The sequence below is a fragment of the Channa argus genome, chromosome 22, assembly GCF_033026475.1.
Source record: "Channa argus isolate prfri chromosome 22, Channa argus male v1.0, whole genome shotgun sequence".
In the NCBI taxonomy this organism is placed as follows: domain Eukaryota; kingdom Metazoa; phylum Chordata; class Actinopteri; order Anabantiformes; family Channidae; genus Channa; species Channa argus.
This window is the reverse complement of record NC_090218.1, coordinates 5,866,157-5,891,015: the sequence shown is the minus strand read 5'-3', so window position 1 is coordinate 5,891,015 and position 24,859 is coordinate 5,866,157. Positions and strand designations below refer to the sequence as shown.

The following is a 24,859-nucleotide window of genomic DNA, read 5'->3' as shown; positions in this document are numbered from 1 at the left end:
CCCACTTCCATGGTTTATTATTAAAACATTTTAATGTGTCTGCACAAGCTGATCTACACCTATTTGCATCAAGCCGTTGTTGTCAGCCATAAACTCCTGTCACTTCAGACCCTCCCACTCCCATCTGGCCTGCAGTTCCCTCCGTGTTCCTGCCACCTGGGTCGACTTACTTCTCCACCCATTTGTTACCTGCCCTGTCCCAGGTGTCATTTGGCCAACTGTCTTTGTTCTCCTGCAGTAATTGCTCCCAGGCCAGTTCCCTCATGTTTGTCTGATCCTGACCTAAGCCTGCACCTGTTTTCCTGCTGGTCTAGGCCTTACCTGTTTCCTATGACTTCAGAGTGAGCGCGTGCCTGCTAATGAAGCTGCCTGAAATAAGTAAAGAAAATTTGCCCTGTGTACTGTTTTGTTGTTTTGCATCCAATTGTCAGTCAGGAAATCAGACAGCATCAGATTTTATCAGTAGATCATATCTGTGTGCACCATCATTATGCTAGAACCTGTTTATAAGAACTACTACATTACATTACATATTATCAAATGTATTGGAGCGTGTAACAGTACATTTACATTTAGTCATTTAGCAGATGCTTTTATCCAAAGCAACTTACAAGTGAGGTACAAGGCAGCAAAAATCTAAGTCAAGGAGCAAAACATCAAAGCAAAGTTCTGTCAGAAAAGTGTTTACATTTCAGGAGATGCAAATGCGAAAAGAGCAGAAAGGAAGTGGGGTTTTTTTTTTGTTTTTTTACCTTTTTTTTATAGTGCAAAGGAAGATGCGGAAGAGTTCTGTTTTCAGCAGTTTTTTGAATATTGGGAGTGAGTTTGCTGAGCGTGCAGAGTTTGGTAGCTAAAAGTAATAACAATAATTAACAGTGATAACAATAACAACACTTCAAATGTGTTTAGACTAGCTTAGTTTGAAACATGCACAGTAAGATGATAGCAGGGCATGATAAGGTCCTACTGACCTACTAACCCACATCTATGTTCCTGATAACAGGTGATAACAGCCACTGAGTCATATGATAATAACATTTGAAAAAGCTAAGTTATTTAAAGGAGCTATGCTGGGTGAGGCAGCCTTATAAGTGATCTCAAGGCCCCAACCAGGAGCTCTGTTATTGTCCAGTTGATATTCAGCTTGTTGCTGTTGTTGTGATTGGCCATCGCACACTAAAGCTTTAGCTTGGAGTTTTTGCAGTTGCCAAGACACATTTCTCAAAGTTCAGTTTTCAAAACTCTTCACACAAGTCCATGTCAACTAAACCGTAAATTGATTTTCATTGCTTTGACACAAAATGTATGCAGTGAGAACTCAAATGTAACCATTATTAAACTTCAGTGTATTTACAGTACATTTTACACACACAAGCACACTTTGGTAGTAATTTACTCAAAGACACGCTAGTTTATGTTTATGTTTATGTGATGCCTCTGCATCTGAATAAGAGAAAGCTGAGCTTTATTTTCCTCAGGAAAAAGTCACAGGATGTCTGGACATATCTGCAGAAGATTGTCAGGAATGGATCAGGGAATGTCAAAAGCTTATGTTCTTGCTGTAGTGCAAGACAGGTCATAGAGTGTGCCGTGCAGGAGAACCAATGGACAAATTCAGAAGTCAGGATTGACTGGCACTGTTGCATTTCTGTCCAGCTATGTTCTGTGTAAAGGTTCAGTCTTGTGTCACATGTCTGGACAATTTATATTTATCTTGTGCACTAGTGGGGGAAAAGCAGGTTAAAGTGCTGCAGCAGTTATGGTTAATTAACCAGACATATACTGTAAGCTACAGCAGCACACATGTAATCTTGGTTTGTGCCAATCAATATCACATACACTTAAAAGACAAGTGCAATCTAAATCCTAATGCTACTTGTTATTTTTCTCCGTGATTTATGAGAGGCAAAGCTTGAAAAAAAAAAAAAAAACTGGAGAAATGTGGGTTACCATCTACCAGTGGGAATAAACGCGTGTGCAGCCTCGGTCCTCCCTCCCTGAGCTGCAGCATGTGTCATGATGGTCAGCTCATATCCGTGTGTCCGCTAGGGGTCGCTGCAACCCCACGGTAACAGTCGAGCGCAGTTTTCTACCACCACAGTCATGTAGCTAACTAATATCCCCAGTTCGCCATGAAAGAACGGTGATTGCCACAGAAAGCCATCAGCCATGGGACTCACGCCATATCATAATCGGGTTAACGGATGCAAACTCGTCGCTGTGTTCCTCTTCTGGCTTGGTAAGTAGCGTCAATAACCGACTGAGGCGGCAACGTTAGCTAACCAGCTAGTGCTGAACAACAGAGCGGAGGATGCTTCCGTGTGGCCTTCAAAGTAAAGTAAGCAATGTGACATGCTAACGCTCAGCATATGCTATACATTACAGTGAGTATGTCAGCAGAGTTTTTTGTTAACGACAAACTACCCAGTTGAGATACACACGAAGGTCATCGTCGTAGTTGTTTGGTTATAATTGTCATAAATGTTTTATCGTGAAATTCCAAATAGGAAATAGGGATTTTGCTTTAGGTAACTTGACCGTGGAGGAGACTACATCCAGGAGCTTGACACAAAACTAAATGTAGGTCAGAGCAGGTGATCCCATGGATTTGTGTTAAAAGTGCACAGATGGACTTCAGGTTAATTAAATATCAAATGTAGTCAATTTAATAAATCTAATGGAGATGTATGCACAGACAGTACTGTGAAACATTAGTAGGAGGACTGCAGATGTAGTAAACTTAAACTTAAGCTGTAATCCCATGGTTAGTTTTCCTCACTGTTTCATTAATGTATTTGTGTGCTATTGATATCAGTCAGGGAAAAAAAAGATACAGAGATATATATTTTATTAAACTTACTCCATGGCTCTTAAATGTAAAGGAACTAAGAGAGTAAGTTGTTCTGGTAAACACTTTTCTCAGGCTCTTATTTTGAATTATAAATGCCTTTGAGTGCAGTTGATTGTTACTACTATCAGCTAAGAATGTATCATACAAGTAGCCATAAGTTTTATTTTGTCCACCCTTTTACATCAGTGACCTAGGCTAAAAACAAGACGATGTAATCCAGTTTACAATACCACAAAGTACATTTTCCACAAAGAATACACAGTTGAATTAAAACCTCTGTGAATCTGTTTTAACAAAAATCTGAACATTGGAACCCTCATGAAGGAGGAAACATTGCAGGAATGTTGCTTGCTGTACCTAATAAACTGCAAGCTGAGTGAGTTTCTGAGTACATATCAGCCATCTGTGAACGTACTTCTCTGATCACTCATAGGATCAGAGTTGCTGTTAAAAGCAAATTAACAATTGGCTGTGAGTGAGTCACAAGGTAAATGTGACCTATTTCTCACACATTTTACACTTGGTTTTTTAGTCTTAATGCAGGACCTAATCGATCAGGAACATCTAAATTATTAGGAGGGTGAAGAGATTGTCAAATAGTGTACAGACGCCCAGAGTAAAATAAGAGAGATTAATTACACCTTAATAAGCGCAGGTGTGATTAATGTCATGAACAATGGCTACAGTCCATTCACTATTACATGACACTCAGTCATGAAGTCAGTGAAGTTAATCACAACAGTGCATTTCAAACCACAACAGCATGATATAGTTGGAGATATGGTGGATACTTATTTTAAAAATCCACGATGCCCTTCCTACCCCAAGCCTCCCATTTTAGTCAGTCTTGGGAACGGCACTGAAGTGGCCCTTGTTGACTGAGCGGGGCCGCAACTGGTGGGTTGGGATTCGAACTCCAGGCCTTCTCCATCACAACCCAATGCTCTACCACTGATCCGCCAGGCCCAGAAGATGATAATACCTGTGTCCTTAAAACAATGCACTGTAGATACAACACATAGCGATTCATGATTTTTATTTTTTTTATCCTTACAGCTTATCCCATGAGTTCAGGGTCGCCACGGCGGATCATTGTCCGCATGTTGATTTGGCACAGTTTTTTTAAATTTTTTTTTACAGCGGATGCGCTTCCTGAAATACATAGCGATTCATGATTTCCCACAGTATTTCTCACCTCATTTTTACATCGTTTTGATCCACCTTTGGTGAGAAAGAAACAACAATTTTATGTTAAAAAAATATAAAAATATTAAAAACATTTGCGTCGATGCCCGAGTGAGGATAGTAACTTTCTTTTTTAGCCTCATTTACATGAAGCCAGGCCCAATTAAAGTAATAACCCTTCACAAAGATCACCAACAAAAACTCTGGGTTAGTTGTTAGGCTAGTGTGTGTGTATATGTGTGTATGTGCAAGTATACTGAACACAGAAAGCCACAATGTCATGATTGAATCATCCAATTTACCACAGCTCTGCTGGCATACGTTACTACAGAGGGATCGTACACTGCATTTGCTTTTTATTGCTTTCAACACCTAAAGGACAAACATTGATTGATGTGTGTATTTCCTAGAACTCAAGGCAAGAGATTCTCCTGTCAGCAGTTATAAACATTAAAATGGATAAATTACTCACACTGTTCATCGGTTATTAAAGTTACAGTAAATTAAGTTGCCATTGATTAAATTATGACTTAGTTGCTCATATCAGCCATAATACTCTGTGTTTCTTGATAGTAGTTGCAGTATTGTATGTCTTGGCCAGGCGCAGTGACTTTGTGGAGTCTTGACCTCACCGTGAGGTCTTGCTGCAAGAACAAAATTGTCAAATCATTCCATTAAAAAAATTTTGAAGCGAAGGTGACATTGACAAATGTCTTCCTCTTGCCTTCACAAGGTACTTTTACTGGAGACAAACACACATGTCATGCCCATGTAAGTGCTACGCCCATGTATTTAGTATCATTATTCTTAATGTGGCCTCAGCAGAGTCTGTCAGACTCAATGAGATTCAACTCTGACTCCCCACAGGCAGCGGAGCAACAGGAGCCTGTCACACACGGAGCGTTTGGTGAGTGAGGAGTTTCACTGCAGATTGACTGATAATTTGTCCATGACACACACACACACACAAGCAAAAAGGTGTATGATGCACATGAATGAGGATTGAATCTTTAAATTGCCATTTGTGTGCAGCTGTACAGAACAACTAAGAATGTAAACTGTAAGGTTGGGAAGTTAAAGCAACAGTTTGACATTGTGGGAAATAGCCTTATTTGCTTCCTTGCAGAGAGAAAGAAACCAGTTAGCCTAGCTTAGCATAAGGATTAGAAACACCTGAGCAAGTTTGACAAAATCTGCCTATGAACCCAATAAAGCTCCACGAGTTACATGTTTAATTTGTGGAAAAAACAAAGCACCACATAACCAGACTTTGCAGTGTCAGATCTTCACAGTGAGTATTTTGCAGGAAGAGAACAAATAATTATTGTACCATATTTTTGAAATTTACAACCCAATACTTTAAAAAGAAAAGAAATACGTAAAGTATATAAATAAATGTTGTACAAGTACAATAAAGAGAAAATGTGATATCTTACTACTAGAGGAATTGGTGTGAATCAATGAAACAGCTGATGACATTTACTTTAATTATTGCGACTATAGAAATATGCTTGTAACTGATCTTTCAATTCCTGTGTCTTTCTTCAGGTTTGGAGCAGGTGGTGTTAGTGATCCAAAGCCAGAGAAACTCCTACCATGCGCGTAAAGCCGTTGAGAGGAAGGTGGAGATTGTTCAGAAGGCAGCTGAACTTGGACAGGTAACACCTGGACGGCATTGTACAGCCTCACGATTGCTTGTGTTTAATGCAACCACAAGGGGGCACAAGCCAGTGTCTTCTTGTGCCAGGATTGTTTGTGCTTACGCCTCTATTTTGGTCTTTGCGATGCGCCGTTCGTACAGCAGGCGTCGTGTCTGTTACTATGGTTACAGTGAGAAGATGAACTCAAGTTAAAGAAGGACGTTACCACCTTTTAAAATAGCACGTTTTAATGATCCTAAATAATTACATAATAAATGTGCTCATTTATATAGGGTACCACTTTTCGTACCAGAGTTTTTCACAGAACACCACTGCCTTGAAATTTCTTTGTAATGCAGCCGTTCTTTTCTCTGCCACACATTCAATAGACATGCAAGTTGCCTGATTTATCATGACTACATGATTTATTAAGTACGTTTTCTGTTTTATGGGCTCAAGGGATTTGTGCATACAGTATTTCCTACTGTATTCATGTATCATCTTTTATTTTGAATGTGTTTCGACTTTTGGAGACTGATTTCTCTGCATTGCTGTGGTATTACACTGGTACCAATAGGTGTCCTCCTTGCCTAGATGGGTGTGGAAATGCATTTGTAATAGGACACAGTGAAATGAGATGACAGGCTTATACAGACATGATCGCCTTCAGTAGAGATGAAATATTGTTGAATTTCTGTTGATGGAAATATATGCAGTAAAATAAAATCTTGCATGAGCATTAGATGCTTCTTCTAGTCTCATCTCCAATCTAGAAAACTCTCGCAAATAGAAATACGACAGAGGAAAGTCGGCAGGGGCGTCTTTGGAAAGATATTAAAAATCTAAAATTTCTGAATCTGTTGACAGAAGCAGTTATTTCTACATTATATATAACTTCTATTTCCTCTGATAAATGCATATTTCCAGCGAAGGGCTTTCATGGTCACAAACCACAAAGACAATGTGTGAAACATAATGTCAACGGTGGAGAACGTCACAGCAGGAAATCAGTTCATGTGCTTAGGAGGTTTGCAGGTTATCACCATGGCTTTGGATTGCTCATGTCCTGCTACTCAACAATGTTTTGTCCAGTGAAACTTGGGATTTGCCCTCTGAACTGCATTCTATGCAACCTGCAAATGCCAAACATGGTGTAGCCGCTGCAAAAAGCTTCAATTGCATATATTGTGTTTGTGCACACATCACCAAAGGAGTCACCAGTGAGTGAGTGGGAGCAGGGATTGTTTGCTTTTGAAGCCTCAAGGTGATGCGGGATATGCACCAACCTCTATCAGAGATGAAATGAAGATGCAGTTAGTGAGGATGTCGCAAAATTGGATGAGCTGCACGTCCACAAGTTTGTTGTTCATGGCTGTTAAATGGCTGTTGTTCCTGCACAGCAGTTGTAAAGACGCTAAGGAAGGAAGACCTAGAGGACATGTGTCTGTCCTGACTTATTTTTCAGCCTTGTTCCAGTTTCATGTACTGACCAAATGTTTTTGTCGTTCTTAAATGTTCCCCGGGTTTTAGTAGTGAGCAGCAGAATCATAAGCTACACACTTTTTATATTTTCTATCTATTTAAACAAGATAATGGTTATGCTCACATTATGCTGCTGTGACCAAAATCCGATATTTAACATTTATTTTTAAATTGCCCGTTATTGCCCGTAAGATTTTTTTTTTTACTTCTTTTTTACTGAACAAATCATGTCAGATTTCTTATTTGAGTGTTCATCAGATTCTTCTTACAGCAGTGGCACATGTCCAATTAGCTGCTGTCTGAGCAGCATTATTGTTTTAAACATTTCACAACTGTGTGCATGTTGCCTGTTGTCAGTCGCTGTTAGCACCTCACACTCTAGTAGAGATACATTTTTAGGGGCTGCACCATCTGAGATGGGGGTCAATTTTAAGATGAGCACGTTAGAAAAGTTATTTGACATTTATTGAGTAGCTTCTGTTCAACCAATCTGGAAGAAAGTGAGCAGTTTGACATGACTGCATGACTTAACAGTTGCCAAAAGTCTTTGGTGCACAGGCCTCACACCAGGTAAATCTGCACACGAGTGGCAGTTTAGGACCTCAGTGTCTTGCTTGCAAACATGAATGAGCCCTGATTATCAGATGGAACTGAAAAGACACGTCCACATTTTTCAGGAGAAACATGACCGATGTGACTAACGGCATACATGTTGGGAAAGCTGCAAAAATGATTTCTGCTGTAGCAATCATTCATAAAAGTACGGTCACAGAAATAGGTGTTTCCCAACTGAATAGGATAGAGAACAGAGCTGTTTAGAGTTTGGATCACGTAAAAAACAAATGTCCATGCTGTGAAAATAGCTCCTCAATTTTTTGAAAGTGCTGATAAGAAAATAGTGAGTTTTCCTGAATGGTACATTTAGAAAGATGTTTGTTGTATAAAATTATCTCTGCATGGGTGCAGGCTGCCGTGAGTGTATTAAACCTGTGGGAGATGAGTGTGACAAAAGCTTTCTCTAAATTTAAAGCTTATCACAGCCAAACAGGCCTTGATTGTGGCAAGCTGTTTTGTATGAGGGCAGGTCGTTCCCTGTGTTTTCACTGACCTACAATACGATAATTTTCGACTGAAGGCAGCAATCAAAAACCGCAAACCCTGAGACATTGTCTGCTTGTTGTCTGCTTGTTAATTTGGTCACTTTAAAAAGGTTTTGTCATACAGTGATTCACAGTTCTAGCTGTAGACATATTGTCAATGAAATATGAGCAGCAGCATCTCTGTTTTCATTTTAGTGCTTTGTTTACACGACTCATATCCAAATATTTGATTATTGTCAACGCATTTATTTGTTATTGGCCAAAAGTACAGGGTTTTATTCCAAGATGGCAGCAGCAGTGCCCTGCTTTAGCTCCTTTGGGCTACAACCCAAACACTCCTCACAACATTTACAGGCTGCGGCAGATGGTTAAAAGCTCCACACCCCCAGAATCTTAGCTGGCACCTGTGTTTGCATGTTAATTTGTAATGTGGTTTCCTGAATGGGAATCATTCTAGGACGTCTACTATCAGATGTCTGTGCTTGCTGTGCCCTAAACTGGAACTATTTTATGTTTTATTAGACACATGATGTGATTATGTGTTCTCGAGATGTGAGTTTTTCCATCTTTATGTTTACATATTGTTTTAATGTCCCATTGGATTAGATTGTTATGGCTTTTGGTTCAAGCACACTTTTCTTCAGGATAAATTGTAGTTATGTTTTTGTTACTGTAAAACAGGGGTGGTCAACCCTTGTCCTCAGGGACAATGGCAAGGGCCCTGCATTTTTTAGCACTATGCCTACCCATCCCAAGCCGTGCAGTGCCGGTCTCAATCCCGGTAGAAATAGGGGAGGGATGCTTCAGTAAACGCATCCGGCGTAAAAACTGTGGCAACCCTGACCTCTCAGGATAAAATAAAAATCCCTACCCAACAGCTACCCTACCTACTGTCCACCTTCATTTAAAATGATATCTTCCTTATCCAGGTAATCAGCAATGGGCAATTAATCTAAAACTCTATAAGAATTTGACGTATATTATAGACAGATGCTACGAACTAGCTTCCAGCCATATAAAGAGCGATGAAATCACTGATAATCATGTGTCAGAGGATGCTCGTTGTTTTAGGGGAGGTTATTTACTGGGCTAGTGTCCGTCAGTATATCAGTGAGCGCAGACCTAACAACAGAATCATCTCTCTGCATAATGCAGAACATTTTAATCAAGACCTCTTTAGAATGGTTTAATCTAAATCTGCACGTCCTCTTCAGAGGGGATTATTGCAGGACTTATGTATTAGACGGCATTAGTTTTATTTTTGTGTACCAAATAAACTTCCAACTAAAGGTATATGCCCTGTTTACTACACTGTACAGGAGAGAGAAACACCTCTTACTCTTTGTAACTGCAGTGAATAACAGTGTGTTCTGGGTAAGCCCATTAAGCATGCTTGCTGGAACTAATGAATGTGTGCAGTAATGGCCTATTATACTGACATATTGCTGCTGTTTCAAATGCCTCATTTTGAGCTCTGCAGGCTGAAATAGCCTCCTCGTTGTCATAAATCACAGACTGGTGGTCACTTGTTTGCGCTGGAGGTAAACATGGATCCGTTTGACAGAGGGGCTTGATCTTTGCCCAGACAAGACAGAAGCAGACACTGCCTTTTATTTCAAAGCTATTTTTGAATGTGTGAATCTTTACGACTGTCTTCACCACTGTTGTGCATCACTGCATGGAATAGATTTGTAATTTCTTCTGCATGAGTCACTTGGTAGGGTGAGAGACCTGACCATTCTTTCCGCTTGTCTTACCGTCGTTCAGTCTATAATTATTCAAACTGGCTAAAATGGCAGACAATACACACGGCGGGATGTACAGATGTAGTTACCCATGTGTAGGTTATCTGTCAGTGTGAGTGCAGCCTGACAAGCCAATCCTGCTCATCCGCATCAGTCTTATTCAGGCACATTTACTCAAATATAACAATTTGAGATACTTGTACTCAGTATTTTCATTTTGTACTACTTTAGAATACTCCCAGCACATTTCAGATGCAGATATTGTGCTTTTTACTCCCACCACATTCATTTGCACCTGTTAGCAGGATTTGAAACAACAGTTGACAGTTGCTGTCTAATGGGCAACTTAAAAAAATGCTAATACTACTACTTACTTAAGTGGAAACAAAATTTTAGTTAGTAAACGAGTTACAGTATATCGGCATCAGTACACCACCCTCTAGTGGTACAGTAGGTACGATAATTCAACAGGAACTTTGTTCTCTTGGAGGCAACTTTCTCCTTAAATACGCTAAATTAAAATGAATGTTTTCAGGGACATTTTCGACTTAAATTTAGCCACACTAGTGCAGTGTTTGTTTTCCGATGGACTTGGAAGTGCTGACATGATGTTTTTACCAAAAAACTGCAACTTATGCTGGAGAAACATATGATCCATACTAAATTTGTTTGTACTCATTGTCAATTAAACGCATTATATTTTTCAGAAGAGGTTTTGCATTGCATTCATTATTTGGCTGCAGGATGGTTATTAATTATATTTAAGGCTACTTTTTTTGTTTTTTTGTTTGTTTGTTTTGTGCAGGGAGTTCCAGTTATTGTTCTTCTCCATGAGCTGTCAGACTACGATGGAAACTGGAGTATCCTGCCTGCGCTTCCTCAGTGAGAGTCAAACACACATGAGGATGACAAACATGCTCGTTTAGTCAGATTCACTACAATTTAATTTATTTAGATCTAATGATTTCTACTGTGTTAGTCTAAGCAAAAGGCTGACGGTTTGTCGTGGATCTTTTCAGTCTCTGGAGCACTTACAGCCAATCAGCATCCTGGTTTTTCTTCATAGAGGATGAGACGAGGGTCAATCTAGCTGCTCTGCTCAAAGTCCTTCACAGATATGAAGTGCAAGAGGTGAGATGAACACACCCAAAACCACACTGACTATATACAGTCAAGGCCATAAATATTTGGACATTTACACTTTTTTAATGTTCAGAGTGGAATTCAACACATTCGATTTGATCGAAAATAGTCAAGTGTCAAGTAAGTTTAAGTCAAAAGAGGAAGAACTGTCCTTCTACACACAGTGCCCACATTACAGAGGTGCATACCTAACTAGACACACGAATGTTTCTTCGGGAACTGTGTGTTGTTCCATGCACCGAAGAGCTCACACGTGGCTCAGAGTTGACCTTTCCAGATTGAGGTGGAGTCATCTGTCAACGTGTGGAATAAAGCGGTGAATGTGCAACTGAAGTAAATTAAGCTACAAGATAAACATCAAAGTAGTTGGTTTGCCAAAATCAACAGCTGGATACATTTTAAAAAGCAGGTGTTAACAGTGGAAAGTAGAAAATGTTGATGACTGGAAAATGATTGCAGAAGATGATGACTGGAAATCATATTCTTTATATACTGTTCATGATCTAATTTTAAAATTTTCTAATTGACCTCAGCATAAATCCACCATGTTGCTCCCTTCTGTGAACACTACACTCTTTGCATCCTGGAAGAGGGATCCCATGTGTCCTCCATTGTTCTTTCTGTTTAAAGTTTAAATTTCTTTCCCCCTTTAAGTTCCTTATCTAATGTATGGATTTAAGGACAGAGGATGTAATTTTCTGTACACACTCTGAATGCACTTTCTTGTCCTAAGAATATCTTTACTGGGTGAAAATCCCATGCTGAGTTAACCTTTAACCCCTTCAGTTGACAGTGCTCATAATATGAGCCCAGAAAGTTACCTGCTCCTGTGATTTCATCCAAAGTTGGATCTCATACATATTTGATTTATTGGTAATAGATTTTTGGTTTCTACCACTACAGCTATAATTTTTCTATAACAGAGTTTATTTATGATCAGGGTTGTTATGCAGTGAGTTTGTGTATTCATACTGTAGGCTGCCTTTGAGGATATACTGCTTTTGTGAGGAACTGTGGCTTAAATACTGGTGTGTTCTTTTGATAAAGGTTTTAGATTTGGCTTCTGTACCTGTGATTGAAGCAGCACCAGCAGCAGGGACTTGATTATATAAAGACACATGCCTGATTTTACTTGATTCCTCTTTACCTCTTTTGAAGACGAGCCAGCTGGGCATTGAAATATTGTACTCTTTCCAAATGTAGTAATGAAGAGATTTTTTTTTTAAAGTGAGCAGTCGGCAGAGCACAAATCACAAATCTTTGTGAAACAGAATGTATAAACTCTTCTGGATTCAGAACCTGCGTTAGAAAAATGAGTTATGTTAATATGTTGAACAAATACTTTAGTTCTACATTGTAGTTTAAAGAGCCTCCATACCTTTGGGCTCTATGAATGTGTTGTTGGTGAATTATTCTACAATTGAAACCATATATTGTTATATTCACATAATCCTGCCCAATTTCCCCCTATTTAAATCTCACAGGAATGGTTTTTAGGTAAGTGTCTCCATGACAACGAGGCTTCCATCATTCACCACTATGCCTTTTCCGAAGACCCCGCTTCATTTGGTTACCCTGACCCTGCAGCAGGCTGGGCTCTCAGCGCGACGCTGCTCCGGAGGTGTGTGGGTATGAATGTGTCAATGATATGCTGTGTTTTTTTGACCCTTCAGTTATTGTATCATCCATACCATCCTCTCAGGTTTGCCGTCCAAACCCAAGCTTTTTGACAGCTATGCAGTTTCTGTCCTTCAAGCTCTCTGCTTCTACACATTTTTTAAGTTAAACTCCCCTTAATTTAATGCATAGGATATAACACATGGCTGGAATGGACATGCTGGTTTCTGCTTGTATATTTCTGCAGACAACCACAACCTGCACTTTGTGTTTTTGAGGCTTTTTCTGGTGCATTTTGTGGTGAATCCTCTAATTTGTTTTTTCTCTTGATTTTTGACAAGTAAACATAAGCTCCTGCGTCTTAGAAGCACAGTTCTGTGCACCTCAGTCTAACTGGTTGTTTTCGTATGCACATCTGCTGTTGTAAAACTTATACAAGAGTTCATTTTGCCAAACCAAATACCTGTGATGTTTCTCTGATATAAGTTTACTTCTGCTGCTCATTATTCCCTCCTTGTCTTTGTATGAACTAACACTGACTGTCATGTCAGACCTGGCCACTCACACCTTCCCTGCAGTTATCCTTGGTTTCTCCTGGTTTCCCCCCCTATGTGCCCCTGATCTCCTTATGCTCATTTCTATTCAGTAGGGCGGATGAACTAGTCTGTCTCTCTGCAGTGAAAGATTGTCTGTTTAACCCATCAGTCTAAATGACTAAATGACTGTCCTTTGGAATGATACTCAGCTGCCGGCTGTTGTAGCCAAATGTCCAATTACTTTTGAAACCTTGCAGTTTTTGTGGGTTGTTTTTAGTAGTAGTATTATCCATGCTTCGGTTTTTATTGAAAACCTAAAAATGAAAACCCATTTATTCCGAAAAGTCCATTTTAATCTAATGAATTCACTGGATCCAATCTCTACCAGTACATTCATCTAGTGTTTTAAATCTAAAGCTGTAGCTGTTTCCCTACGACTGTAATTTAATGCTAAACACATTTTGAGATTTTCTGTACAAACACACAACAGGAGTCAGAAGCACTGCTGGCCCGTGACGTTATATAGGAAATACATGATAGTTATCATTTCATCTCTGCTGTTTCTCTTATTTCATGTTTTTCAGACTCGCTGAGCGGCTCCAACACGAGCGTCTAAAATCAGATTTTACCATCGACTGGAAGTACGAGGTGCCTGAAACGCTTTCCCAGGATTTTCATCAATCTGGGTTCTGTCACTGCAGTAATTTAGTTACTGCTAAGACACTGTTCTACTTTAAATAAGTGTGATAAGTCTAAATGCCGCTCATATAACAGTTATAGACAGCATTCCCCCAGCAACTGACTTGTCTTTTGTCAGAAAGGTCTCAGACTCAGCCCCTGGAGCTTTCTATGCCCGCAGCTTTTGATAGACGTGCTCTATTATTATATTATTAATGCAAAAGCTCCACTTCTAAATGAATGTAATTATGTGTTTGTGTGAAGGGCACAATTGATTAACTGATAATTATACTGCATATTTTCGGTGAAAAGCTTTGCTGCACGGTACATTTTTCTATCTAGTGTTTTAAAATCCCTGTTGTCCAGACCCAGCAGGGTTTATTTCATGAGGGACCAATATGGCTAACTTCACTTTTCTACTATATGGCCTATGCTCATTTTTATTTTTATTTTCTTTCTAGATTGCTTTGTATATTTGGGAGGGAGGAAATGGTCCAAAACTGACAGCAGTCCCAGAGTTCTGCACAGAGCCCAGAGACAACTGTGCTACAACATTTACAACCTACCTGCCCAACTGTGTATGTTTAACTAATTGTATTTACATCACTATGCTGCAAAGAAAACAGAATGTAACTTATTTGGATGCTGTGCGAGGTTTCATTAGCGGTGTCATTTGTAACCCAACTGTCCAGCATACTGTACTTAAAGGTCAAACGTTGATACACAGACCCAAGCGAAGAATAAAGAATTAAGTTTGAACACAAACCAATGTCTGTTTAAAAGGCACAAGTGAGTCTCAGAGATTCCTAACAGAAGTTTTAAGACCATGGTTTCAGTTATGATATGTCCTGATACAGTGTCAGCTGGGATCAGCGGAAACCAGAATTGCTCTCGTGAAGCCATTAGTTTTGTAAATTATACATTATTTACATCTATGTCTTGGGTCAGGACAATGCTCTAGACAGTATAAACTGACAAGTTTATTTAATCCATTGGCACACACACTGATACACTGCAGCTCTTAACAATCACTGGTTCTCCTGTAGAAAATAGCAGTTTTAAATATCTATACATAGATATACTGTGTGTAAATATATACTGCTACACTGCTTATCTATAAGCAGTGTGTGTGTATATATGTGTGTGTGTGTATATATATATATATATATATATATATATATATATATATATATATATATATATATATACACACACACACACACACACACACACACACACACACACACACACACACACATTTATACTGCTATTGTCATGTCTCCTATTTTTGAATGAAATAATGCTGCTGTCTCCAAGTTAAGATGCAAAGATGCCTAAAAGGGCCAGAAATGTAAAAAATGTTATCCATCCTGAGGAGATGCCTGATGCTTGTACTGAATATCCTGCAGGGGTAGTGACAAATTACATGCCATACTTTCTATTTACAGATCACTGTTGGTAATTTTCAGAAATAGGACAAGACATGAAATCACTGATGTTTTTTTCTTTTTAGGCCTTCATAACGCTGTCAGGACGAGGCATGCCTTATTTTTCAATCCTGACTCATTTTAAGCTCATTACATTGTGTGTGTGTGCTGCACCTCACACTGCCTTTGTGTGTACTTGTGCTCTTTTTACTACGTCATTGAATAATTTATTTATTTTTTTTAGACTGATGTTGTTTCTCTCTCTCTTTGTGTTTTTTTTAGGGAGTTCCAGTATCAAAAGAACACGTATTTGTTGCTGTGAAAACTTGTCAGAAATTCCACTCAGAGCGAGGTGTGTGGTTGCTATTAACCACCAGTTTTGAAAAGAAACAGTTCACTCACTTTCCATTAATTATATATTGCAGTAGTGGAAGTATTATGATTCTGTACTTCAGATATAGTTCTAGTGCATTATTGGTAAAATTGTTAATTGTGAACAAAAACTGTGGTTGACCAACAATTCCGTCTACATTATGTAATGGCTTAAACTGTCATATTAAGTATAACTTTACAACATGTTTTTAACTTTGTTTAAATCTTCAACAACAACAACTCTGCTTAGCAGCATTTACCAAAACATTATATTCAATAACATGTTCATATTCATTCATATTAGCAAGTGTGAAATCTTTTATGGGAAACTCGTGCTGCCCTGATGGTGTAAGACTTTTATTCATCTCGTAAAGTTTAGTTGCTATAGTTGCTTCTCACTGACAAAACAACTTTTTTTAGCTCCTGTTATACACAGAATAGATGAAAATTAGCTGCAAAAGTTTCTCTGTTCTCTTTCTGTTGTTTGCTTAACACTTCGTGGATCATTCAGTCCTAGTTAACCTGTTTAAATTCACAACCTCATCTAGACTGTCTGCTGAAATTGCAGTCTGTGTAATTATCCAAAACACTGATTGTCAGTCTGTCATGGGGTCAAAATGAGTGTGTAGCAAAAGCAAAGAGTAGAAAGAACAATGTGCACTTCAACTTTGTTGTGAGTTTGCAGTGACTTTTAACTCAGGTTATTAGAGCTGTGTAACCAGCTGTCGCAGTGCACTGTCAATTATTTAGTGGACTTATTTGAGAGTAAATTAGAGTAGGATGGGTCCCACTGCTTGTTGCTGGAACTTAATTATACGTGACTGTGATGATTGGCAGTAATCGTTTTGTAGTTTTAAACAAGATGCAGTGAGTAATTATGTAGTTATTCAGTATCTTCTTCTGGCCCTAGTCCCATTATTTGATTACAGCCCTTCTGATGTGTGAGCTGTGACAGCGATTGAGTTTATGGAGCTCCGTGTCTGTAAGTTAAGCAGAAATCTGGATAAATATTGGATTTTCTCTCCCCCACCTGCTCCCTGTTATCTCTCCCCCCCCTTTTTTTTCTCCATCGTAGTGCCAGTGGTGAAAGCAACCTGGGAGAAAGATGCTGCATTTTTGGAGTATTACAGTGATGTCGCCGATGCCTCCATACCTACTGTCAGTCTGGGAGTGCCCAACACCGAAAGAGGTGAGCTGATGAGCGGCAGCACTTAGTGATTACTGCAGTGCAGACTGAGCATGTGCTGTAGCATCCAAGAATCCCTTAACATGCTGCCTGTCGCCACTTCACATCACATGTAGGGATGGAAATGTTAGCAAGTGAGCCGTGAGGATTTTTTTAAAACAGATGCCTTTTCATTATATCTGAAGGTTGTGATATTTTGTCTGACATTTCCTTTTTAACAGAAACACAACATAAGCAGAAGGAGCTTTTATTCTTGGTTATCGAGGGGGGAAATGGGCTTTCACTTATCACTAGCATGGTATTATTCACATTGTAAGCATGTTAGCATGTGGGCAAAGCACTACTGCAACACAAACTCTCGATTTGTTTCCTGGTGTGACTCTTTGTCCCCTTTTTATTCACCAAGTTCAGACAGAAGTGGTAATTCAGTCACTGCACACAGAGACTTCACCCCCTTTTGTTTTTGTGTTTTTTTCCCCCCCTGATTATTAAGAGATTGAGATATCGGTTCATCGGCAGCATTTAAGATTCCTTCTAAATCTGGCAAACAGCGTTTTGAAAAGTAGTTTCTTTTTCATTATTTTTTTCTTTTTCCCATGTTCTCTTTTTTCAGTGTTTTATGGAATCTGACGTTTCTGCATTTGATGAGCCCTTTATGCTTTCTCCCTGCAGGACATTGTGGGAAGACATTTGCCATCTTGAGGCGGTTCCTCAGTAAAGCTGTGCCAAAGGCTGACTGGCTTCTCATCGTTGATGACGACACACTCATCAGGTGTCAAAACTGTGAAAAAAGCTAGGACTGCAGTGATCAATAACTAAACTATTCTGCTTTACATCTCCTTGTGTTTAATCTCTTTTAATTAACACAGCTTGCGATCTCCCTTGCTGGCTAATTAAAATTCTCCTCATGAATTAGTTGGATCAGGGAAGTTACACACACTCCACTTTTGTGGACGGTTTTTACTCTCAATAGAGGAGATTGAAGGAATGTTTTAGAACTTAATGTTTACACACCTGTAGGTGAAAATATGAACAGAAACTGTTTTTTTTTTTGTTACACACACACTGTATCAAATTTCAGCCATAATGTGATGGGACTAGAACTCATCTCCAAAGTTCAGCAGAAACTTATATGAACCTTCAACAATCCCACTAATGCACTTAATGTTCATTTCTGCACATTAAATTTCTTACAATTTTCTTAAAGTCTAATCACATTCTAGGTAAAATATTTTACAAAAATGTAAGAATGAAAGGAGACATTTGCAGCAAGGACCACAAGATTATTTTAGGTCCAGCTTTAAAAAATAAAACTACCCAGCTACAGTAATATGCCTGACTACGTTGCGACTTACACAGAACATCTGTATTAATTTATTTCCCCACTTTAAACCGCTCATCAAATCTCACTGAGTTCACTGAAATGAATTAAAAGCTGATTTGTTTTCAGACCTTTAGGATGTGAGTGAGTGACAGCTACAAGAGTTTTCTATTTAGACTGCAAGTGGAAGCACCTGTGAGTGTGGATGGTGGTTATAGTTGTCCTGTAATCCTGTGAACTCTCAAATGTGACAGGACCTCCTGTGTTTTCGTTCAGTCTGTACACGTATGTTTGCATGCACCTCGCTTCCCGTCTGTTGATCATTTTCCAACTGTAGTCTACCCAGGTTGCGGCGACTGCTGTGTTGCTATAACCCAACGGAAGCAGTAAGTCTAGGGGAGAAATATGGCTACGGATTGGTTCGGAACGGATACAGCTACACCACAGGAGGAGGAGGGTGAGGCAATAGGGGGAAGGGAACGTTTTAATGCAACTAGTTGTTTGGTTAAAGGGGGGAATAAAGCTGCTATGCATGAAATTACACTGTATTCTAACTGTCCCTCGACCTAATTGCAGCCAACATTCATGGTAAAATCATTGAAACATGGATTGTGAACCATAATATCAAAAGTAAAAATCAATTAATTCAATTTCACTTTTTTAACAATTTAACACAGTCTTTTATATTATTTATTCAGAGTAATCCCGGGTTTGAACCGGCTGCCTCCTGGTTTCAAAGCCTACTTTTATGTTCTTTAGGCTGCACCTTCCTTAATTTTAATGAAAGTTTTAGGTGACTGTACATCTTGAGTAGACGGCATGTTTTAACTTCAGAAGCACTGCCTGATTAATAAAGGAATGGGAAGAATTCCCCCAAAATTTCAAGGAACATTGCCTCTTTTAAATACAATAAAATTAAATAAAAAAAAAACACATCTGTGTGTATCGTAGCATGTTGAACACTTACACAGTGACAAAGAAATTCTCTATCTCTAATCCTGTGTGTGTGTGTGTAGGATGGTGATGAGTAGGGTGGCAGTGGCCAGGCTACTTTCTAGTGGATGCAGCTGCTACACTGATGATGCCCCTGATGACATGGTGCTGGGCAGGTGCTTCACTTCCCTGGGTGTCCCCATCACACACAGCCCCCTTTTCCACCAGGTGAGGAATAATAAACATGTACACATCAAACAATATGTCTGTGAGGAGTTCCTATAGCGTTCTTTTCTAAATTGTGAAACTAATTTAAAGCGAAGATCCTGGAAATGACTTCATAGCAAACAATAATCTCTATCACATCGAGTTTACAGCTTACGGGCAAGTGTATAATTAAACATGCGAAAGGCATAGTGTTTCCAGTAACAGAACCAAATATTTTACTAGTATTAAGATGGATCAGTGCTTTCACCCACATCTTCTGGAAATCAGCCTTAATAAACTCAACACAGCCAGTTACCTCAGTACTGGATCTCCAATGTCTTCATGACAAGGAGCAAAAGTTGCAAAAACACAACAAACCCCATTTTGAATTAATGTCTACACAATTTTATGTGAGCAACAAATGCGTTGCTAACATGTTGAAGAAATGTCAGTTTCCTCTTCAATTGCTCTTTGAGGTTAATTCCATTTTGTACCTTAAAAATGTTCCTTTTCTTTAAAGGGTGTTCTTTAAACTGGTGATTTGATTGGTTTTGATGATTGCGGGTAAATTAAGTGTGATGTTATAATGTAATTTATATACTTATGTATGTATAGTGTACGTTTGTAACATCAGTATTTAACTAGTTTACAGTAACTGAATCAAAAATCAAACTAGATGGAACCTTAATGAACTCATTGCTAACAGTGAATCAAAACACAGTCAGAAGGTCAGTCCTGAAAAAAATGCTTTTTTCTAAAAGTAGTTATTCAGAAATGGATTTAGTCTTGACATGGAACTACAGCGTTTTAACCACAAACAGGCAGAGCCTCAACAGGCTTTCGAAATTCTCCAGGTAAATAACCATTTAGAACAAATACGTATATACTACAAAAATAAATAAAATAATGGCAACGCTGGGGACCAAATGGTTGTATACAGTAAAAGAGCAAGTTGGACGAGCACAGACTTGAAGCACAAAGTGGTGTGAAAAATACAATTTCGGGCTACTACTCTCAGCTTACTTGATTTTTTTCAAACAAAACCGACACAGTCTGAAGTGTTCACAATTGACAAATCACACAGGACGCCCACTGCACTGGAAACGCAAACACACCTTTGTAGGAAACGCAGACTTGTCTCCCCATCGCTCTGATCCACCACAGCTGCAGGGCTCGCTGCAAGTGGTGTGCAGGCAGCACCAGGAGGGACAGGGAGAAAGAAGATACCTGTGCTACACAGTTAGTGCTCAATATTCCTCTGAAACAGAAAAGCAGCTGAGAAAATTGTAATCATTATTAGAGAAATTGTACTAATTATTAAAGCAGTTTCCAAACGAATGAAGTAAAAATAAGTTGATGTAGTGATTTTTGGCGAAAAATGCAAACAATGTTAATAACTCTTGGTGATACATTAAACTTTGTCATCATCAGAAACTTCTATAATGGTACTGTTGCAACACCCAGCCAGCTAGTTATAAGCTACTTCACATTGTAGGTAAATAATAATAATTAATAATAACTAACATTAGTGGTCAGAATAACGTCCATAAGAATATGTTCCTGTTATTTTGTTGGCTACTGGAAAAGGATGTAGAAGGGATTATTAATACATACTGTTAGAATAGATCGACACCATGCTCGAAAGTTATCATGCTGCACAATGGTAGCCGTGAGAGACCGTTAGGCTCTGTACAAGTAAAGGACGGGATAATGGACATAATACTGTAGTGTCATTTCTGTGTCTCGCCCAGCTTGTGTCTTTGTTTCTGCACACAGTGCACTAAGTCTAAAGCTCTACAAGTGTTGATGGGAATCAGAGTCAGGGCAGCAACCTTAATTCAGAGTCAGGTGATGCTGTGCATGAGGGTCTCTTCATGTTTTTCTTTTCTAAAATCATGTAGGTGAAAAAGGCAGACATACCACCTAGTTGGTTATGGAGTGTATTACATCAGAATATTGAGTTGTGCAAATTGCCCACAGCAGCTGGAATCCCCAGAATAAATGAAACATGAATCATTAGGTGGACACACATGGGCACACACGCAGACAAACTACTTTCTCTTGATACTTCAGGCTCGCCCAGAGGACTACTCTGAGACATTGATCTCCTTGCAGGAAGCCATCTCCTTCCACAAGCACTGGAACATAGATCCCGTCGCTCTCTACCAGCACTGGCTGCAGGACACACACCCACGAGATGAACTGTAGACGTACTGCGTGTGCCCTTGGTGCGCACCATGAGCCACAACATTAAATCCACCTAATGGTTTTAATGGTGCAGTGAACAACGGTCAGCATGGGGAAAGGAAAATGCCAGTATGGACACTGCATCACAGATTGCTGTATATAACCTGTGTAGGTGCAGACAGTTTACTTGCTCATACTGACTAATAAAACCACATCATGGTTAAATTGTCTCATTCAACTCGTCAACTGCACATTAGAAACCAGAGACAAATGCAAATGGACGAGCAAATAAAATTAAGCTACGCTTGTTGCTCTTTATTTTGAAAATCTAACTGCTGTTACTTTACCCCCAAATTCCATTTTAACAAAACCACGAGCCAAGTAATGTAAGTTATTTAAGAAATATTATGCTAAATTATTATTTTTTTAACGTTACGCTGTTATGGGTTAATTGAGGGGAGTGTGGGAAGGTAAAATGTGAATAATCTGTGTTTTATTAGTCAACCTCCTCTTTTGAAGCTCTAACTAACTTTTATTTACACCTTTTTACCTCTTATTTAGTGTACAAACATGAGAGTAATATCAATATTCCGATTTATCTGTCAGTAAATGAAATTGTTTATTTTATCATCTATTTGTCTTTAATTGGAGCGTAACAAGTTGTTTGTACATATTTTCATGAGTTTGCCACCTGAGTCTAATCATGGCATTTTTAAGTAGAATTCCATATGTTATATTATGTGTCTCTGTATATATATCTCTGAACAGCACAACTGTGAATCTGGTCTCTGTGGGAGTGTGTGACTGGATGTTAGTCATTTTGACCATAGTCAGTACAGTAAACCTTCCTAAGATTTGGGGACATATTTGTGTGTGCTTTGTGCAGATTTTCCAAGTTTTTTTAATTTTCCAAAATTAAATAAAACATTTTAATTTCTTAAAAAAATAAAATAAATTGAAATCAAAAATGTGCATTGGGTTGAACAGAATTATGTTTTTTTCTGTTTTAGGACATACACCCACACACAGGAATACAAAATTTTGTCAGTCTTCCCACACTTTTTCAGTCATATAGAATATATTTACCCACAGTATAATGCACGTCAAAGGAGGAAAAAGTGTGTTTACACTGTAGGTGCTGAATGCATAATCATTTTTATGTGCACAGAAGGAGCTGTACAAAATATGCGGCACTGGTGGGGTTAGTCTAAAGGTGTGAGCATACCAGGCAGTACCTGCTCATGGATTAGTTAAGCGCTACTAAAAGCTGTCAGCAGATAAGTTGTGCCAGAAAAAGAGTCAATCTTATGGCTGTTAATGTTTAATTTATTCATTCTTCTGCTTGGCAGAATTATTAGGGATTTTAGTATATCGTATCACTCATACGCTGATGACATACAGTTCTACATCGCTCTGTCCTCTGAGGATTTAAGCCCCATAAACAGGTTTTGAAACCGTACTGCTGAGCTGGATATTTAAAATCTTTCTACAGCTCAATGGTTCTGGAATATAGTGAGCAGGTCGAGAACTTTGGAGTCATTACTGATGCCGATCTCAACTTTGAAAAACACATCAGTGCCATAACTAGAACAGCTTTTAATCACTAAAAGAATATATCCAGATTTAGAGGACTCGTGTCTCAAACTGACCCTGAAAAACTGCACACAGACTACAAATTTCAAATCAAGACACAGCTCTAGGAAATGTATATCTCCATTACATTGCTTTTGTTTATGTGTAACATTTGTGTTACATTTTCATTCTCTTAAAATAGGCTCTCAAATAAATTTTATTCACAGACACAAACCTGGACCCAGTTGTAGTTGATGTACCCCTACAGGCCCAGGATTAGTTACACTAACCATGAGCAAACCTCGTCACATAAGGTCCGTTTGTTTATGCCTTTTTTTTTTTTTAATCATTGTTAATATGATTTGTTTTCTGGCCTCTCAGAACATTAGAGTAGCCAAGACTGACCTTTGACTATGTGTGTGTGCATTTGGTGTTGTTGGAATAAATGAGTAGTAGAACTTAATGAGCAGTAGATAGAGTTTGGGATATATTCAGATTTTTATATAAGAAAGCAAGTTTAGATCAGGCCAAACCAGCAGAGGATTGTTTTCTTTAGTCAGGATTACATTTTTGCCCTGCTCATCAGTAACCCAATTGACTGTACTGATATTGTTTCCATATTGAGCTCCAAGCTTGGGAACGTAAGCTGGCTGTATCTCCCCACCAGATCGTCCATGATATGATTTTGTGACCTCTGTGGCTGTTGAAAATCCTGTGGTCATTAAAAATAAATATGATGCGTTCACTGAAGTTGCTCTGAATTCTTTATTTTAATAGACATTGGTCTCTGTGTTTTCATGAAATTAACTTGTTTAGTCAACAAATTATTGGCTTTGCATGTGTAGTATTTAAATTAATTGTTTTCTCCTTAAAACATGAAATTAAAAGACACTTATTTGCCCAGGGGATATCTCAGTTATACATGGAAAGTGTATGTAGGAGCCTCGCCTTGACCCACGTCTTTACAAGCACAGTTGCATGTGTTGCGCTGACTGTAAATCAGCTGGAAATCTGCAGCAGCATTGCATGAGAATGACAATCTTCCTCCAGTTCTTCTCTGTTTTCTTCCCCATTTCCGCCAATGAGCAGTAAATCAGTCTGATTTAGTAAAGGACAATCAGTTCTTATTTCTGTGCTTCAAGCATCTCATGTATCAAAATTGGTGTAAGCATAGCTACTCTTAGTCTGTCAACCATCACATTTTCTCGCTCTCTCTTGTGTTTTCTCACTGAGGTTCTCCTGTTACTCCTGGCTCTCCTACGTTTGCGGCACAGTTCTGATTTAAATCATTTTTCTTTAAATTGGAAGCGAGTGGATGCTATAAAATGTTGAGGGGCACAGCCAAAACTGCCCTTGAATGGTTGTGAAACATTTTAAGAGTATCATAAATAATAATGTCGACCAGCATATCTTTTTTTCTTCCCTATCTTTTCTTTAATTTCATTCGTTGTCAAAAGCAGTCAGCAGTCAGTCAGTAGCGCAAGAAGGGAACAATGTGTGATCCAAATGTGGAAACTGCTATTAAATGTGATGTGTTTTGATATAGGGGCCAGATATTTGGAAAGCTTTTTGACAGATTTGTAGAATATTAACCGAGGACCTTCATGGTCTCAAATTTCTCAGGTGCCTCATTATAAGGCCAAAATATATATTTCTACACAAGAAGTAATAAAATAT

General features: G+C 38.8%; 1 protein-coding gene across 1 annotated transcript; it reads left to right on the top strand.

Annotated features, from left to right (window-relative positions):
• Positions 1–1,974: 1,974 nt before the first annotated feature.
• On the top strand, positions 1,975–23,924 carry b3glctb (beta 3-glucosyltransferase b). Its single transcript, XM_067491970.1, has 15 exons — positions 1,975–2,239; positions 4,770–4,807; positions 4,904–4,943; positions 5,585–5,694; positions 10,809–10,885; positions 11,023–11,134; positions 12,631–12,767; positions 13,884–13,947; positions 14,439–14,555; positions 15,687–15,756; positions 16,852–16,965; positions 17,635–17,734; positions 18,621–18,740; positions 19,300–19,444; positions 21,497–23,924. The coding sequence occupies exons 1-15, from the start codon at positions 2,170–2,172 to the stop codon at positions 21,629–21,631; spliced, it is 1,449 nt and encodes a 482-aa protein (XP_067348071.1). The 5' UTR covers positions 1,975–2,169; the 3' UTR covers positions 21,632–23,924.
• The last annotated feature ends 935 nt before the right edge of the window (positions 23,925–24,859 follow it).

Coding starts and splice junctions, on each gene's coding strand:
- b3glctb (XM_067491970.1), top strand. CDS start 2,170: ATGGGACTCACGCCATATCATAATCGGGTTAACGGATGCAAACTCGTC. Junction 4,808..4,903: donor AACACACATGTCATGCCCAT/GTAAGTGCTACG, acceptor GACTCCCCACAG/GCAGCGGAGCAACAGGAGCC. Junction 14,556..15,686: donor CAACCTACCTGCCCAACTGT/GTATGTTTAACT, acceptor TGTTTTTTTTAG/GGAGTTCCAGTATCAAAAGA.